Below are 20,390 nucleotides of genomic sequence, written 5' to 3' on the forward strand. Positions count from 1 at the left end.
CATTCCGAATCATTCACAGCCAGCTCAGAGAGACCTTTCCGGAAAACGAACAGTTCTTTTTGAGAGTCCCTCTGGGACTGTTGGTGGCATCGATGACTCAGCTGAAATACCAGAACCCAAGGACGTGTTTTGGATCTGGAATCTGGTAAAACTCTCATAGTCTGCTGTGGTTACAAAAGGATGTCGTAACCTTCAAGTATAAGATCAGCATAGAGTAACAAGTGAAAAGACGTAACGCCTCTACTTTGGCAATGTGTAGTGGGACTGAATATCAGTGACCCTCTGTTCTTATCTGCTCTTTTCTGTGAATACCTTTAGAATAAAGCGAGTGACCACTATCTAAGAAGTAGACTCGTCACCACGCACAGCCCAATGTGGCCCGTGTGGCACTAGTTCTGTAAGTGTTATATGTACTTTGTTATTTATTGAAATAAATTTGATTTGGACAGTACTACGCCTACTGTTACCGACACTTGCGATATTGTAAGTGCCGTTTACAGAGGATTCGACGTATTACAAGTTGCGGTAATCAACTGATAACTAAAGCGAGCAATACCAATATTTCATCTTGGTAAAAAATAAGGAACCCGAAGTGTATATGGAAATAATCATAATTACAATAAATGTTAGCGTTTAGAATTATCTGTAGAGGCTAAAAAGTGTAAACGTAGGGATGCTTCACTATACCAGAATGTTTGTGTACTGTTACATCAAGAGGTATTTCATTTACTCTAAACTGAACTCATTGTAAATTTTTGTTTCTTACTTTTATTTATTAGGATAGCCAGCTTGAACGCAGAAAACAAAATGCATAATACCTCACATATAATTAAACGTTTGCGTGTATATACGAGTGAAATGCTTATGACTTCTAGTTCCTTTCAATAATATTTGTGGGATCAGAAAAGTAAAGTCATTACAAATAAAGAATTATAAAAATACTGAAACACAATTTTGTACAAATTTTATCCTTGAAATAAGTTGTTATGTTTGGGGTTTGGAATGCTGTAGACGAAGTTAATGTGGAGAGCCACAGGATATAATGACTGTTGTGGTAAAGAAGTTTGCCATATATAACAGTTAAATCCCGTTGTATTGGAGATGTATATTGCGAGAGAGAATTGTGATGAAAAAGTGACAACTAATTAAAACATAAACACTGTTTAGTGCAAATGTTTCCTCTGAGAATAAGTTGTTATGTTTGGGGATTGGACTGCTGAGTAGACGAAGTCGGTGTGGAGAGCTACAGGATAGGGTAACTGTTGTGGTGGAGAAGTTTGCCATTTACACTTAAATCCCGTTGTACTGGAGATATATTGAGAGAGAATTGTGATGAAAAACTGACAACTATTTAAAGCCTAAACACTGTTTAGTACAAACGTTCTCTCCAAGAATAAGTTGTTATGTTTGGGGATTGGAATGCTGTAGACGAAGTCGGTGTGGAGAGCTACAGGATAGTGTAACTGTTGTGGTGGAGAAGTTTGCCATTTACACTTAAGTCCCGTTGTACTGGAGATATATTGAGAGAGAATTGTGATGAAAAAATGACAACTATTTAAAACCTAAACACTGTTTAGTACAAACGTTCTCTCCAAGAATAAGTTGTTATGTTTGTGGATTGGAATGCTGTAGACGAATTCGGTGTGGAGAGCTACAGGATAGGGTAACTGTTGTGGTGGAGAAGTTTGCCGTCTACCAGTGAAGTGCTGTAGGACTGGGAATGTGGTCTGGGTCTGAATCTAGCGGTACCTCTGCCCCCTCCCGTTCCTTTCCCCTCTGTCACTCTATCTCTCCTCTCCTCTCACCTGTACAGCCTGAGATACCTCACCACCTCATAGTCACAGTGTACCGCGCTCCTGTGTCCGAGTCAGTATCTGTGCGCTTCAGTGAGGTACGCCCCGCGATATGTGTTGAGTGACCACCGCTTCTTTATCTCTTTCTGGATACTATCTATACTGTACCATGTTGATAACGTAAGTATTTCTTCATTCATGCTGTTCCTTTCACAAAGGCATTAATTATCTAACTCGGCAAATTCTGTGGATTCTCAGTTGTTATATTCAATGTCGCAATACTAAGTGTATCTTACACGGGTGAGTAATTAAATTTTACTTCGTAAAGAGATTATATTCATTTTTAACGTGTATTTTATAGTGCTATTTATAGAGTTAGGTTATAATTATAAGACACCAACAAGTTGTGATAAACGCGTGGTTGTCATATATAATTTATACCTGCATTACTGTATCGAATAAATGTGTGATGTGTAATTAAAACATCCGGTATAATTATTAAAATTGAAAAAAGGATTACAATCATACCTTAATAATCTAGTACAACACTGCAAACAGACTTCTTTAAGAAGAAGGAAAAAATAAATTAGTTTGAAGTTAAACTAGATAGTTTAATCAGTTAGATTAAGTAAATCTTGAAACCTATTTAAGATTATATAATAAGTAGTTAAATAGTTATATATAACCTGACCTGAGCACAGGGAACCCATGCAAATGCTCATAATGCATGATTAATGGTTTTGGCTCCTATGTTTTGACAAATGAAATCCTGTATAACTTAAGTATTATGACTAAAAATAAAAATCTTAAAAAATTTTCCGAAGTGTCCGAAAATTAGTACCTCCTTATCATGTTTTGTTCATTAATATAATAGCACAAATGTATATGAGTATTCCAACAATTTCCACTTATCAATGAAAAGCTAACAAGTTTTTTAATATAAAACAAAACCCAAAAAATGTGTAAGTTGGTGGTTTTTTATAAACTCCTCCCCGGTTAAGTAAATGGCTTAACAACAGTTTCTGTTGATTTCTTTCGTATATTTACTATTGACTTTGTAAAACGGCAGTTACATTTTTCCAAAGTTACCGCCATTTATCACTATTATGTCACATTCGCTTTGACTCGAACATAGTTACAATATTTATAAGATATTTACAATTGTTGATTCATAATATTTCAATTAAGACTGTTACAGTTAAAACATGAAAATTAAGCATTTAAAGCTCAGATTTGTTCTGCATTGAATCCTCTTTTAAGAGACTTTAACGCCCGGGTTGCTGTATCATTCATCGATTACACTAGTGAGTAAACTCGTCATTATCAAAGCTGTCGATACATTCAGTTGAGTAAAACTATAAACATAGCCTCCATAGTACTAAAAGTGTATAAAACGTTTCATATTGGATTTTAACAACCCACTAATCGATGCTGTTTTTCTTCGTAATGCAGGAAGATTAAAATATTTATTTGCTGTACAAAATAATTTAAGTTTATTAAATAAAAACTTGAGAAAATTAAGATATGTTTAAAGCTTTGGACTAAACTACGAACTCGTAGGCTACGTTTTGCGTGTTGAAATAGGTTTAACTGTTGTTATTCGACCAGTGTATTGTTATAAATTAGGCTTAGAATGGTTCCAAGACATCATTATAGCTCGTTGCTAGATTATTCAACATTTAGAAAAAATTTACGGTTCCAAAATGTTTGGACTGTTCACTGTAATGCAAGGAAATTTCATACGTTTATGTTTTATTACTCGTTTCTGTAAGAGTGATTTGGGTGCGCTGATGAACCATGGCTCATTGAAGTGGGCTAATTTGTCACGCTGAAATGCATTTTTATTACTTAGGTTCCGTTTATAAGTATTTTATCTAGTTATTTTACATTATATTTTCCTCCTGTGTGTATTTATTTTGTGTTACACAGTTAGGTTGGATCTCATTAAAGTACTCAGATATACCAACATTTTATACATGACGTAGGTACTAAATACTTAAATTTCCTTGATTTTACGTAATGAATTGTCATTTTATTATTAATGGATTCATCGTAAACAAATAATCAATTATAATAACAATATACGTAGTAATAATGGATATACGTGATTATTTTCAGAAATCTTTTCGTCCGCGCATTTTTAATGACTCAAAATGGTAGCCATCCGATATTGAAAGTATTGCTGTATTATCATGAGATCTGGTACCGTACCCAAGTTTACAGTTCAAGGCAAATATTATACTTAAATTTAAAACAAATGAGAAATGCCTATTCAGGCGCTTATACAATATATGACTACTCTACTCTACAAACCGGCTTTTACACTTTCACAAAATCATGAGAGTAAAACCGTATCCAAATGTACAATTCGGAGGCATATACTATAATATTTTAAACATTTAGAAATGGCTATGGAAATGTTTATACAATAAATAACGACTGTACGAAACGGCTCTTTAACTTTCACAAAATCATGAGAGTAAAACCGTATCCAAATGTACAATTCGGAGGCATATACTATAATATTTTAAACATTTAGAAATGGCTAATGGAAATGTTTATACAATAAATAACGACTGTACGAAACGGCTCTTTAACTTTCACAAAATCATGAGAGTAAAACCGTATCCAAATGTACAATTCGGAGGCATATACTATAATATTTTAAACATTTAGAAATGGCTAATGGAAATGTTTATACAATAAATAACGACTGTACGAAACGGCTCTTTAACTTTCACAAAATCATGAGAGTAAAACCGTATCCAAATGTACAATTCGGAGGCATATACTATAATATTTTAAACATTTAGAAATGGCTATGGAAATGTTTATACAATAAATAACGACTGTACGAAACGGCTCTTTAACTTTCACAAAATCATGAGAGTAAAACCGTATCCAAATGTACAATTCGGAGGCATATACTATAATATTTTAAACATTTAGAAATGGCTATGGAAATGTTTATACAATAAATAACGACTGTACGAAACGGCTCTTTAACTTTCACAAGATTAAAATAAAAATACAACAATGTACAATTAATTGTGGAGTTCGACAATGATTTAACTCAAAATAAGATTGCGTGATTTAATTTCGTTTGAATTGACATATTATTTTAAAGTAGTTATAATGTTTTGAAAGGGACACAATCACAGTCTCGTATGTACCTTATTTGTGTAAGAATGTTAACTAACTAAATATACATACACTGTTTTAGCCTGCGATATTCGAAGACTAGTCTGAGTTTGATTGTTGTTGAGCAACTGTGGTGAGGTGTCGTAGCGACATATTTGGTGGGTTATATTTGGACTTAGAAGCATTACAGATGTTTAATTTGCTTTGTTCCATCACGTATGTTTATCACAAATTCAGGTTCTTCGCCTGAATCAAAGGTGCGTGAATACATATGTGATATTAAACTGTTTGTACTAATTAAATTTACATTTTCCTGTTCGTTATGACGGAAGCGAATGTTTGAAAACTACATATAAATACTTTTTTCTTTTCTTTAACATATTTGACTTACTCTTCGAACTTGTGGTTGCTATTCCGTAGGTAAATGAAAGCACATAAGTGTAGGAGTAAGTGAGATTTTTGAGGTTAGCTCCAGTTCGCTTTTATAAAATCAATATAAGTTATCCGTGGAGAACCTCGTAATGCTATTCAAGGACGCAAGCATGGCAATCAGTGTTAGTCCAATTTATTTGAGAAAAGAAGCGATCATGATAATTAACGGTTTTTTTTTACTTTTCCACCATTACCACTCACCGCCTACGTTTTCTATATTTTATTTTAGGATGTTTTCTCCTAGTCCGAAATTCTTTTCGCTGAGATATGTTACATTATTTTGCTCCTTTTGTCCATATCCATGATTGATTTATTTATTTTATTTGTGGTTTTTGGTTAAGTATTCTCGAATACACAATACTGTACAATAACCGAAACCTAAAAATCTAATTTTTGGAAAATACAGATTACAGTTTAATTAAATTCGAAGTTTTAATGATATTGCTTTACGGCTGGTGGAGCACTCCCTATTCAAACGTTTCAATAGCAACTCTCTCACATCGTGTTAGGTCCTTGGAAAAGACACAGGACCAATCTCAAAATATTGGTCAGTTTTCGATAACAAACTCAAAGATAACAATTTGTCCAATTAAAATATTTAACACAGATTATAAGAGTTAAAGGCATGTTCTCGTATCCACACAAACTCCTACGGTGCATTTTGCGTTCTAAATCCAGGCATATTCGTGAGATTGTGCAGAACAGCAAATTAACAACAAATATTATTGTTGAAATCCTTCTTGGAAACCATGATGGGTTGAAGCCAAAGTGGAGGTCTTTTGAAACCTCGCCAGAGACTCGAAGGGCGAAGTGTGTTGAGAAAGGGGCCTCTATAGCTCTCTGAACGGGCGGAAACTGCTCTCCGAGGTAAGACTCGCAAAATGGCGGCTTGGAGGACAGTCACGAGTCCGCGGTCTCGGCGCGGGCGGCGTCGTTCGGAGCCCAGTTATTGTGGTGGACAGAAACGACCTCATTTAGGTCCTCCGGGCTGGAGCAATTTAACAGCATCATAACGGGTCATAACCTAACCGATGACCTGGCGCGAAAGCTCACCTTACTCTGGCTATACGAATTGTCCATGAGATTTTGATACACAATTACCAATTTTGGCTACTATTTAACACTGGGATACATCGAAAAGACCAAAGAACATCTGCCACCTTTTCACATGAGCAAGGAAGAAACAGATAAAAGTATTTCCACCACCAGGAGGAGGATGTATAAATGCAATGGTCTTGATTGTCAGGAGAGCACAACTGTTATCACTAAGATAACAGCATCAACAAGCGCGGCTGCTTCTCAGTGTGATTGCTGAGCGAACTCGGTCGTTGGCAGTACGTAGTTCAGAAGCGGTCTTTTAAAAATGTTGGTATTCAGGTTCATTGTTGGAAAGAATGTTTATCCTTATTTCCTCTAAAACTTATGTTCTTCTATAACTTTTAACATTTTTATTTAAAAAGAACGTTTCTTCGAAATGTAAAACTCTCCTGGAATTAAAATGAGATGGCATTGGTTAAAAGCTTCATCTACATAAAAATACTGCGGTGTTTTAATATCTTAATAGAACGGAGTTTATGCTACTAGTACAAGTTAATAGCTAAAAATATTAATAGTAATAATATAAAATGAAAATGGTTTTTTTATTTCTATGCCTGTTGTTCCTGTTGTACCTCAACCTCAGAAAGTAGAAAGAAGAAACACGTGCTCAGCTGTGAGAAACACAGGCGAGGAGGTAAAAGTACTTCCTGGAAGTTTCCCAACGACCCAACTGAAGGCTTAATTATCACGAATCATGACTTCCTTGGACTGCAAGTCAGAGTTGACGAGGGTACGTTACTGGACACTCGCAGCATATAATCAGAGCCCGCATTTCAACGTAGATATGTTTTTCTACACGCGGAAAAGAATTTCCCCATGACGTGAAGCATTCAAACTTCGCAAATAGCCGTAATTTAAAACTTTGTATCACAAGACACACCTCCGGATAGTAATTTCTTTACGTTCAGCGACAAACTTACAGGTATATCGTACAAAATAAATGAACAGTTGAAATACATAGCTTACACCGTCCGCGGACTTCAAGAATTAATGTACCAACCTCCACTAAAAGTATATGGTATTGATTTATAAGACATACGCGATATACTGGTTATAATCATAGAAATATCTCTTTATGTTTAATTTGTAAAATAACATACACGACAGATTTCCCCACAATGGCATTGGTCAGATCACCCTAACATAAACAGTACGAAGAAGAAATGAGTAATATATTTAGGAATTACAAAGACATAATCAGCATTGGTATTCTGACAGGTATTTTCAATATTGATACATCGAAGATGTTAATCCCTTCTGAAAAGGTGAAAACTTGAAAGTATTTAGATAATTGAAAATATTTTAAAATTTCAAGTTTGATAAATATAGCCACAGTTCTTGGAGGCTTCAAATAAAATTATACGTTATTAATTTGAACCCTTTCTGAATGTAAATAAATTACCGAGTGGAGTATAGTTATAATATGAGAATCTCAAACACGTTTCTCATTTTCTTCTTCAATTTCTGAAAATGTTTAACTCGTATTTCACAGTTAGACACTGAAGCTTACTAGTGGAACAGTAAAGAATGAATGACAAGCACTCGCGGCAATAAACAGCTGTACATGCTTATGAGCGTGCCGTCCTACGAATATCGTTCACGTATGATTTAGCGTAGGCTACTATTATCACATATGTGGTGGGACGGGCTTGGCAATTTCTGCCTATTATTATAACCCAGGAACGGAAATCCGCCCAATATCTTCATTCTAGGTACAGAAACGTGTTTGTTAAACTGCCCATGAATAATTAAATGTGTTGTAAATTCTTACACGTCTCGCACAGCGCCTTTGTAATAAATCTTACAACAACCAGAAAATCGAAATTTAAAGAAAAGCCGATTTTCGAGAACTCTTGCAATGAGTTAACAATTTTTGACAATTGATAAAATTTAATAAAGGGTTTATTAGAGCTTGTAGGACACTATTTTAAGCCTTACACAAGCCTCTAAACTATAGACTGGAAATGCATGTTTCTTGTCAATGCTTTATGTTTTATTTTAATTTGAGTTCACCTTGTTAATTTTCCAGATAACTCATACACACGACAGTGTTCCATTAAGATGTTTTAAATGTTGGGGCTACCGGTTTTCGGTTGGAATTTTTTTATTTTGGAGTCATAGCCTTTTAAGACAATCCCCTGAAGACAGAAAATAATTACATTTTAGGTTGGATAAGTCGTCAGTTTTTGCCAGTCCCAAATAAAAACGGATAAAACTAAAAATGTAAATTTTTACAGTAATAAGTTCAGTTTCAGGTAATGAACACGTTTTTATGGATTTTTGCGGAAGGAAATAACATGTTTGTACTTAAATATAAATAAGGAAAATAGCATGTTTTGTAATAAAATATTAGTTAGGAACATAACTTGTTTTACGACAGTCTCTTGTCTTATGATTCAAAAAATGCTATTAAATGATGTTATAAAAAGGTTATGTTGAAAATGTATCTATTAACAGTTTATCTTTTGGTCTAACTAAGAGCCCTAAATTTTGTTTCCAACGCCTATAACTCCTCGTAGGATGTTTAAATTTTGTTTTTACTTTTATTAATATCAAAGAGGTATCTTAAAAGGCTGTAACCAGAAATTCAGTAAGTATTTAGACCATAAAACCATTGCAACTCCTTATTACATTTTCGCTGAAAACAGAAATATAGTTAGATTTTTACTACTACACGATGAATTGCAGGCAATAAACATAGTAATTATGTGAAATTTTGTAATCACACTCAGTAAAACATTGGATGTGAATTAAAGGTACTTGAAACTTGTTACGTCAAATGTGACTTAAATGAAAATATTATTTTATTTTAAGGACATGCGTGGTAAATCATGTAAGGAATATCTATTTTACAAAAAGCATAATCTTCAGTAACTTTTCACACACATGTTATAAAACCTTCTTACTTAACTTCACCCGATTTGTGCTTCATTTCAAGGTAGCCAAACTAAGTACTTCAAATTTATACAATTCCCCGTGTAGTAATAAAAGTTGTCTATTATTCCTATCTTCGGGGGAGAAAGGTGTTTGAAAAGGCTCTAACTAAAAATATAAAAGAATGAACCAAAACAAAAACCTGTTACATAACTTGAAGATTGATCACAATAAAGATAGAACTACATTATTGCCCGAAGTGAGAATACAAAGATGGTAAGTGACCAGAACGATGATGGGCGTATCTGGGCCAGACGTACGTCGCCTCGACTCTATGACCCCGACTAACGGACATACCACACTTTCCCTCACATTTCTACAAATATGCGGGCTACGCCAGGGGACCCGACTCCCCTGGCATACTTCACCGTAGGTTCATTGTACGGGAATCGAACGTGCGTACGTAGTCTTCCTTCTATATCGGGCAAATCATCGATTGTTGCTTTTGTCGGTGGGGACTGGATGCTGTCGAAAGTTAGATAATATAAGAAATAACGTATCGTTAGGTATTTGTTTTCAGGAAAATATCATTTTTGTGATATTGTTTCAAAGAAACGCGTTTAGCATCAATAATTACAACCAGTAATCTACAAATCGAGTTTCAAGACAGCCAAGAAAAACTAGATGCCATATCCAGACGTAGAGAATAAAGGGATGCAGGACTCCAAAGCTCTGTGTAGGTAATCGTTTCTAGCGGTCTGGGTTTAGACAGCAGTAGATCCTTCTTTTCATTGCCGAAACCTGTTCTGGAACCCCTGACGTAAGGAGAGCGGGCCGCTTGGGTCTGGCCGTGACCCTCTGACTGCGGTGAGAGATATTAGAGATGTCCCAGACATTCGTTTGATTAATTCACTCAACACTCAGTGGACGGCGCGCAGCGCGGCGTGGCAACAAAAATGCCTTGCAGCAAATCGCAACACGTTCACAGTTTCTAAATATTTTACGTTGCCGCTTACTTTCAAAATAACAATATACTTCCATTAATGTGTTCTCTCCATACAAATAGGAATTGTGAGATCATAATGACAGTACGTATGACAATCTAGAAACCATCTCGTTATGTGATGCACGATAATGTATGCTAAAGAAACTGTTAATTTCACTAAACCAAATGATTGCTACATGTTTGAATTTAAATTTTGATAAGGCAGTGGAAGTCAACAGAGATTGCAGTTTTGTACACAGCTTGACCATTGTTCCAATAATGCTATATACATCACGCTTAATGTTGAATATTGAATTTATATGAATCGAATCATACTATGTATACAACATTAGTAATGTATTAGCATATGATACCATAGTGTAAATAACAACTTGGTCAGTTGTAAAAATTTATCAACAATTATCAAAGCTGATTTTTCAAATTTCTAAATTGATGGTTTTGTTTTATGCTTTGGTTTATCATAAGGAAACAACCCGGTCACCGTTATTGCAGCATAAATGATACTTCACTTAATATAATGGAAGATCAGTTAACTTAAACAGGTGTTACTTAACAAAAGTAGTACATTGTACCGACATTGTGTGGTCAACTTAGTGCATATTTCTGCTATTGAGTAGTTTTAAATGGTGTAGGCTGTAATAGACTGCCAGTTGCACATTTAGATGTTGGTGGAATTCACTTTGAACATCAAATATTGGTGACCAACTGCACAACTCACAATCGAGCCGTCTGTCACAATTGTGGATCACATACAATGTGATGGATGTGACCTAGTTGTTCCATTTTACAATAATACTTGTACGTGGTTAAAAAAGACTACGTAAGACCGATCAGAAAATGTGTAGCGATCTTTTAGCGGATATTAATTCAAATGCAGGTCTAGAGAGTTTTAGACCAAAGCATTACTTTAATAAAGTGTGAACTAGACCATGATGGATGTATTTGAATCAGTCAACGAATATATTAATAATTGGATATATATATATATATATATATATATATATATATATATATATATAATATACATATTGTGTGTGTGTGTGTGTGTGTGTGTGTGTGTGTGTGTGTGTGTGTGTGTGTGTGTGTGTGTGTGTGTGTGTGTGTGTGTGTGTGTGTTCAGCAGTTAATACATAACATAATTGCTAATTTGCCTTCACATCTGACTGTGTCCACACATTTGTTGTTAATGAACAATAAATATTAATTAAGTGATTATTAATATTAACAATTTGTCTGAGTAAAATATTGTACTAACCTTTGAAATTTCAAATGTTTTATTCATCATTTTATGAAAAATTTAAGATTTACGTATTCATTTATACATGCCACCCTTAACAGTGCCTCAGTTGCAGCGACAGAGTAAGATTTAGGGTTTGTGCAAGAACTAAGTACCTACAACGGGTTGTGGTCTGATTGTTTTGATCATCGTGTTGTGTGTCTTTCATTTGCGCAAAGACCGAACTGCAGTTTAAATCAATAATCGAGCAGCTGATTGTAATAAAGCATTGTGAGCACTTCAATTTGGACTATGTCCGGATAAAAATGTACTTCATGTCAGTATGTTGTAAGAATTTGACTTTTACCCGCACCAAGATGTTAGCACACATTTCATTCATTAACCATCAAAGTATATATCGATGTCATTAACCGAATTCGGTATGTGCGGATAACTTGCGATACAATACGTACGTATGCGAATTTTACATCATCTTTACATCACCGCCTTATAGTCTTATTTACCAAAGAATGCTATAAGTGTCATAATATTTTTGTGTTCTTGTCTGAACTTTAATGAGATTTTCCAACTAAACAACAAGATCAATCTAAATTAGGATTAGTAAATGGTGTTGACCGATGGTATGGCGACTATCGCAAGATACAAAAAAAAATATAGACTGTAATATAGACTGGCAACGATGTCGTGCTCCGCTGCAGCTTGGATGGGAGAGAGTGATCTCTGACAGGATCCTGAAGCGGGTCAGCGTCTGCCTTTTATTGCGGACCTTGTTTCACAAAAACCATAATTACCTGCAGTAATTACTCCAGGTTTTGTTTGTTTTCCCAAATTGAACCCACTGTGACTAGAGATCCCCGTGACAGTCACATAATCAGTATCTAATTTACGAAAAATATAAATAATGGCTGAAAATACAACCATAAACTATAACATTGTTTCAATTGAATATTTGTTGCCCATCTTTAAAAATAGACACACCCAAGCCTGGATTTTACGTGGAGACAATCTTCAAAGTAGTTAGGTACAAACTACTCAGAAGTGTAGAGTATTTACCCCTCGTATCAAGGGTTATCTTGACGGGAACTGCTTGCGAACTCCACTTTTCCTTGTGGTCCTCACTAGTTCAGCAGTGCTCGAAAACGAGGGCATTCGTTGTGGAAATCATTTTTTAGGTAAATTGCCCTTTCTTTTGCCAGGTAACCGAATATACGTAGACATTGCCGCTCCCAGTCGTGTATGTGCAATATTATACTTACACTAAATCGTGAAGGAAATTTCCCGGTTGTAAAAAATCTCTTTGGACGTCCAAAATGTTGCAGTTGAAGACCTAAGCAAAGCATTATAATGGTCTGTCCCACTGTTTAATAACTGTTCCCGTATTGCTCTTCAATAATTGACAGTCCCGTACATAACTGTATTCCCGTATTCCCGACAAAGGAAGAAAGTATTGTCCGTACGATCGCGACCGAATCGAGTAAGCAAGGCCTACCCAATTAGTCTGGCCGTCTTTCTTTGTTCTTATTATTACTGATCACCTCTGATGTTCTGTGCACTAGCCAAGTTGGACAGTTGCCTCCTGTATGATAATTTAGCTCTGAGGCTAAAGAGCCCCCTACATTTCAAAATTAGAAGGCCTATAGGAATTACTACGGCCGACACGGATATATAGCATAGATACAGTAGTATGAAAGAGTGCTGTAAACGCATACGTTACGGGTGGTAACCATCGCTCAAACCACAGCACTGTTGATTTTCATTTGTTAAACCACAAAGCAGGCCACACTACTAAAGATAAAATGTAAGATAAGTGAGAATAAATGTACTGTCTTTATAATAAATGTTCTAATCTTCTCTCCGTTCAATTGGGACCCCAAGTTGTTGGCAATAGCCTCGATTTGCAAAGATCTTCTCAAATATAATGACACCATTATCCAATGTCACACCTTAATACTTAGCGTTCTCGTATTTACATTCTTGGAATCAACTTACCATGGGATAAATAAAATTTTGTGTTAGTATATCCTCCAGATCGGGATGATTATGCCAGTCTTAAATAAAGCTTGTGCTCATCCATCCGAGCATTTACTCTTCTTATTATTCAATTTAATGAGAATCTTCCGGCATGTCCACAGTGACGTCTTATAGCCAACCAAGAACGCATCTTCAGGTATCTTCAATAGTAATAAACCGTCATAAAAGACAATCAACAAATCGGGTACCAACATTGAACCCTGAGTGACTCCAACAGAAAGCTCACGGGTTCTAGTTGTCTCATATAACGTTTTACAGGTGTTAACAATAATCTTCAACCATATTAGGATGTACCAAGACACCAAAATATTATAAATGTCGGCAAAAGATCTTCTGTAACGATTATAATTCAAACCATTTCTACGTTTTGTGCGCAGTTGTGAATGTTGCTCATCGTTAATCAATTCCAAAATTATATTAACTGTTGAGTATCCTTTGCGAAAACTGTGCTGCTTTTAAGTTCCACACCTGATATAGCGATCCCCTCATCCAGTATCGGATAAACAGGACGGTAAAAAAGAATAAACAAGTCTTTAAGACCCCTCAGTCAATTCAGAGGAGGCCACGTGTTCCTCCAATGCACAACAAAAACCCCCATAGCTGAATATTCAGCAGCTGCTGTGGAAATGACCAGCGACTATCTGCAACACCTCGTGAGAAATACCGTATGTATCAGGCGTCTTCTTTGTTTTTGTTGTATTTCAGAGAAGATGCGGCGACATGTACTTCTTTACTTAACGAGAAAACAAAGCCGAGTCCTACATCGATAACCCTCCTATTTCATGACGGATAGGCTAGAGAAAGAGAGAGAGAGAGAGAGAGTCAAAACAATTTTATTTATTCCCTGCGTCTAGTAGATCAGACGTTTTACGAGGCCTAAGTATTTTTGACTGTGTAGTTTCCTGTACCTATACAGTTGTAGTCATTTTCAGGCTCACCTATCTAAAATTAGCCTAAAACAATTTTATTTATTCCCTGCGTCTAGTAGATCAGACGTTTTACGAGGCCTAAGTATTTTTGACTGTGTAGTTTCTTGTACCTATACAGTTGTAGTCATTTTCAGGCTCACCTATCTAAAATTAGCCTAAAACAATTTTATTTATTCCCTGCGTCTAGTAGATCAGACGTTTTACGAGGCCTAAGTATTTTTGACTGTGTAGTTTCTTGTACCTATACAGTTGTAGTCATTTTCAGGCTCACCTATCTAAAATTAGCCTAAAACAATTTTATTTATTCCCTGCGTCTAGTAGATCAGACGTTTTACGAGGCCTAAGTATTTTTGACTGTGTAGTTTCTTGTACCTATACAGTTGTAGTCATTTTCAGGCTCACCTATCTAAAATTAGCCTAAAACAATTTTATTTATTCCCTGCGTCTAGTAGATCAGACGTTTTACGAGGCCTAAGTATTTTTGACTGTGTAGTTTCTTGTACCTATACAGTTGTAGTCATTTTCAGGCTCACCTATCTAAAATTAGCCTAAAACAATTTTATTTATTCCCTGCGTCTAGTAGATCAGACGTTTTACGAGGCCTAAGTATTTTTGACTGTGTAGTTTCCTGTACCTATACAGTTGTAGTCATTTTCAGGCTCACCTATCTAAAATTAGCCTAAAACAATTTTATTTATTCCCTGCGTCTAGTAGATCAGACGTTTTACGAGGCCTAAGTATTTTTGACTGTGTAGTTTCTTGTACCTATACAGTTGTAGTCATTTTCAGGCTCACCTATCTAAAATTAGCCTAAAACAATTTTATTTATTCCCTGCGTCTAGTAGATCAGACGTTTTACGAGGCCTAAGTATTTTTGACTGTGTAGTTTCTTGTACCTATACAGTTGTAGTCATTTTCAGGCTCACCTATCTAAAATTAGCCTAAAACAATTTTATTTATTCCCTGCGTCTAGTAGATCAGACGTTTTACGAGGCCTAAGTATTTTTGACTGTGTAGTTTCTTGTACCTATACAGTTGTAGTCATTTTCAGGCTCACCTATCTAAAATTAGCCTAAAACAATTTTATTTATTCCCTGCGTCTAGTAGATCAGACGTTTTACGAGGCCTAAGTATTTTTGACTGTGTAGTTTCTTGTACCTATACAGTTGTAGTCATTTTCAGGCTCACCTATCTAAAATTAGCCTAAAACAATTTTATTTATTCCCTGCGTCTAGTAGATCAGACGTTTTACGAGGCCTAAGTATTTTTGACTGTGTAGTTTCTTGTACCTATACAGTTGTAGTCATTTTCAGGCTCACCTATCTAAAATTAGCCTAAAACAATTTTATTTATTCCCTGCGTCTAGTAGATCAGACGTTTTACGAGGCCTAAGTATTTTTGACTGTGTAGTTTCTTGTACCTATACAGTTGTAGTCATTTTCAGGCTCACCTATCTAAAATTAGCCTAAAACAATTTTATTTATTCCCTGCGTCTAGTAGATCAGACGTTTTACGAGGCCTAAGTATTTTTGACTGTGTAGTTTCCTGTACCTATACAGTTGTAGTCATTTTCAGGCTCACCTATCTAAAATTAGCCTAAAACAATTTTATTTATTCCCTGCGTCTAGTAGATCAGACGTTTTACGAGGCCTAAGTATTTTTGACTGTGTAGTTTCTTGTACCTATACAGTTGTAGTCATTTTCAGGCTCACCTATCTAAAATTAGCCAGGTAAACTTTCTCTTGGGTTGAGGGTGCTCTGGGTCTGAGTCTTAATGCTCGTCTATGCGCTTAAACCATTCCCTCCTACTACCAATAAACTTGCCAACTTGATCGCCAAAATATTTTATTTGCCATCGAAATGTCATAAGCTGGACTGATGAGATGCGTAGTGTTGCTTCCCACGTCCACGATTTTTTCCCCTTTCCAGATTACAAAGTTAAACAATTATTTCCTTTTTGAATGCTGAGTTTAGTTCCAGTTCGCCTTTCTCATGTTGTAGCGTCTGATATCTGACGCTGTCTCAAACTTAACTCCTGGAATCTGGAATTAGATACCAGACGCTGCGATAAGAGGAAGGTGCACTAACTCAACATTCAAATTGAATCAACCCTTCCTACTATAGCTACGTTATGTGTGTAACTCGGTTGCTCCTCCCTATTTAGATATCGTGTAGTACACTCAATTGCGCACCTGAGACAATGAGACTGCCACTTCGCCTAGGTTATACTATATTTTGTAGTCTAGGTGTAGATGATACCAAAACGAAGGTTCGTTTAGAGCTTTTTCGTCACCGACTTTTTTAGGATCTCTTCAGACGAACATGGCTCCAAAATCCAGGAGTCAAAATATCATGAGCTTCAATAAGAGGAAGGTGAACTGGAGCTTAACTCACCCTTCCTACCACAGATACGTTATGTGTAGAATTTGTTATATATCTATCTTGGAGAAATTCCATAAAGGTAGATTGTGGGTTTTACTTGCCACCACCGGAGACTCTTGTGAAGTTGGATGGAACCCTGAAATGGACCAGTCCTTTCCTGAGCCTTTCTCTCCTAAGCTCTGAGCCTGGTCAGATTTATATCTAAGGAGGTTTTACTCTCGTATGTTCAAAATTCTGGCCCATCTATATAACTCATGAGTCTGTTTCATAAAGATGACGTGTTTCGATACAATCTAATGTGTGGATGGCATTCTTCATACAATTACCGGAAAAACCAGACAAGTACCGGTAAACAAATTGAACTCTGAGCATGTTGCAGAGAATGAGGTACTGTTGGCTCCACTAACGTAGCAGAAACCCAGACAAGTACACGGTAAACAAATTGAGCTCTGAGCATGGTGCGGAGGAGATACTGTTGGCTCCACTAACGTTGCAGTCAACAGGAAACAATGCATAGCTGAAGACAAGGTCGAACTGCTTTCTCCGCTTCAGGCAAGGACACAGTATATAGTAAATGTATTGAACTCTGGGCTCAATCACTAGCAAGTGAGCCAACAGTCACCAACCGTTACTGAAGGATAGGTTGGAATAACGGACGTGGGCGGTTCTTAACGTCGTGCTCTCATTCTAGATTAAATATTTATTATAAGTGCATAATAAACTGTTTAATTTTTCCAAGTTAAAGCAAATTTTGCGAAATATAGTATATTGATACATGTTTGTTGATATAAACTCTATGGTTAGCGAGCGATTCGTTTCCAGTTCAACTAAAAAACTGCGAATATAGAAACAGTCACAAATTTTTTGTACTCCGCTAAATAAAATTATAAAAAATTTAAAGCTGGAAACTTCAGACTAGTGAATACTTCAATTAATATAATTTTAAATAATAAACATGGTCTACACGAGTAAAAGTAACTATTAATTAATGAACATTCAAAACATAGCTGGCGTAAAAGATAAACGAATTGTAAAATAAAAATATTTACTAGAAACCAACAATAACAAAAAATATAGTAAAAGGTACAGTAGTATATAATAATATAAAATAATTTGGAAATCGTAAGTACCTACATTATTTTTGGCACTTGTTGGGAAACAAAAAATATGTCCATCTACTTTTCTTAAGTAATTAATCAATTAATTAAATTATGATTTTACTAGTTTATGATTTTATTCTTTGAGTTTTAATATGGATTACTTGTTTAATGTTCTCAAGTAGTACTGCTCTTGGGAATAAATATGACTCAGGCTCGCGGAATTCTTATAATTATTGAAAAATATTCGAATTAGCGTAAGGGAAAAACTTCTGTCTGAAACGTTTTTGTAAGACAATTTGCCTCCAGAAATCCCAGGGTTTGAATGGGTACTGTCAAGTACACTTCCAGAATGTTCTGTACAAAATCCAAACGCCACTGACGGATTAACTTTCGCCCGTCCAACGAAAATTGAAACAGACAAAATGGGTTTCAATTTTAATTACAGCTAGGTAATGCATTTTTTACTTCTTAATAGTACGATGGCCATCAAATCAAAGACATTTTAAAATTATATATGCACTTAATGCACACATTAGCCTGTTCTATGAAAACAATAATTGTTTAAAATTTACTTATTCACATTAACACCAGAGCTCATTAAACAATCAGGATTTTGTCAATGCAAATTGTCTATCAAATTTTAAATGAAAGCTAAATTAATTTATTCATAATCGGTATATTTTGGGATATTATAACTTATTTGCTTATCAGTGGTTATTTAAATATGCATTTATTATAGTTCCTTGACCGTATATATTCATCACAGCAAGTAAAATCCTTTAATAAAAAGAATCTTAATGATTAGTATTTTTGATCATACATGGGATAGAAATAAATACTTTATTTAATGTTCGAGTTAATATAATGTTGGATTACACTGACACCATAGGTCATACAGCGGGTTGGTGCTAACCGGGTCGTGAGTAATAACTGTCATTTCTATTAATTAAGCACATGACGTTAATTACCGATTTGTGAAAGTTCCTTAAGCATACTGTAGCTACCGTACTTACGAGAATGGCAAGTTTCAAATCAATGCCTTACTTTCTGCAATTATACACGCTTATATTGGTAGTACCAAATATCAACCAAATCTCCTCTTTGACTTAACTTATTATATGACGATTATATGATGCTATTTTTATTGGGTTTCAGAAATATTCACTTCCCCATAACAGGGAGAAGGAGAAACCCTAAAAACATTAATTGTGAAAACCAATCAACTAAGACATCAAATTAAAGGTCTTGGTGGTATTAAACCAACAATCCTAATAGCAGCCGTTGTATCCAACAAAAAATATGGTAAGGAAATTATTTAAATTTTAAAATAAGAATGTAGTGCTGCTTTAAATAAATCAATACTTGACGATTCGGTACGATATATTCCTGCAACCTAAAACCTTATATTGGCCTTTGTTCTATACTAGTATTTGATTCTATTCCCATTTATGTTGGCCAAAAGAAAATGTGTTGTTTCATGGAGGATTTGTATTCACGACAGCACGTTATAGTTTAATTGTATTTATTTTGCTCTATATATTGAATTTTATTTCTCTTGGAGGTGCGATTTCGAGTAGGGTATTCAGGATTATTTTTACCTCTAATTAGATAATTCATGCGATGGACTTTCTCAATCAAATATATGAATGCCTCCTCCCTTTCCTATGCAAATTTGCTGTTTTAGGTCGAGAAAGAATGCTTGGGACACCTATGTAACATCTCACAGAATTGTAATTAGTTGCCAAAAGGAAAATCACATACACAGGTGTGTGTGCTTCTCCTTGACTATTTCTGTTGAAAACGTCTCTCGTTGTAAAATAGCTAATAGTAATGTTTGAACAGATTATAATTGTATTGCTAAAGAGGTACTTCACTACATCCAAAGAAATAATAATCTTTGGAAGAATGATATTTCGTAGTATAATAGGTTTTTTCTTTAGATTTGAAATTACAAATAATGAAAAACATATCCCTACAAATGTTTGTTCCATATTTCTATATACATATTTATGTATTTCCTATATTTTATATGTTTTTACACATTTCCTATGTTATATATGTGTGTTATACATATATATTCACTTCATTCAAAACTTTTAAAGCTATTCTTTTGTACAACCGTAAGTATGAAATAAGTTGTAGAGAGCTGCTTATTTATCAAGGAAACAGGATTTTCCGGACATTTGCCATCGTTCAGTGAAACAACAAAATCAGTAACACTACGTTTCGAAATCTGCTCTTCAGGTAAATGACTAACCCAACACATAATTACAAACTAGGTTAAAATAAACAAATCGTACCAGAGCGTTGTGACACGCCTATGTCAGGAATCACAACCACCATGTTGTGTGTCAACTTCACTAACTC

At 35.2% G+C, this 20,390-nt stretch overlaps 1 protein-coding gene across 1 annotated transcript in view; it reads left to right on the forward strand.

Moving 5' to 3' along the window:
* Positions 1–1,818: 1,818 nt before the first annotated feature.
* Positions 1,819–20,390, forward strand: part of LOC124368969 (protein artichoke) — a 75,118-nt gene continuing 56,546 nt past the window's right edge. The window contains exon 1 of the mRNA XM_046826550.1: positions 1,819–1,973. Within this exon, the coding sequence (XP_046682506.1) occupies positions 1,963–1,973 (11 nt within the window). The 5' untranslated portion in view covers positions 1,819–1,962. The remainder of the gene's footprint in view (positions 1,974–20,390) is intronic.

The sequence above is a fragment of the Homalodisca vitripennis genome, chromosome X, assembly GCF_021130785.1.
Source record: "Homalodisca vitripennis isolate AUS2020 chromosome X, UT_GWSS_2.1, whole genome shotgun sequence".
Lineage (NCBI taxonomy): Eukaryota > Metazoa > Arthropoda > Insecta > Hemiptera > Cicadellidae > Homalodisca > Homalodisca vitripennis.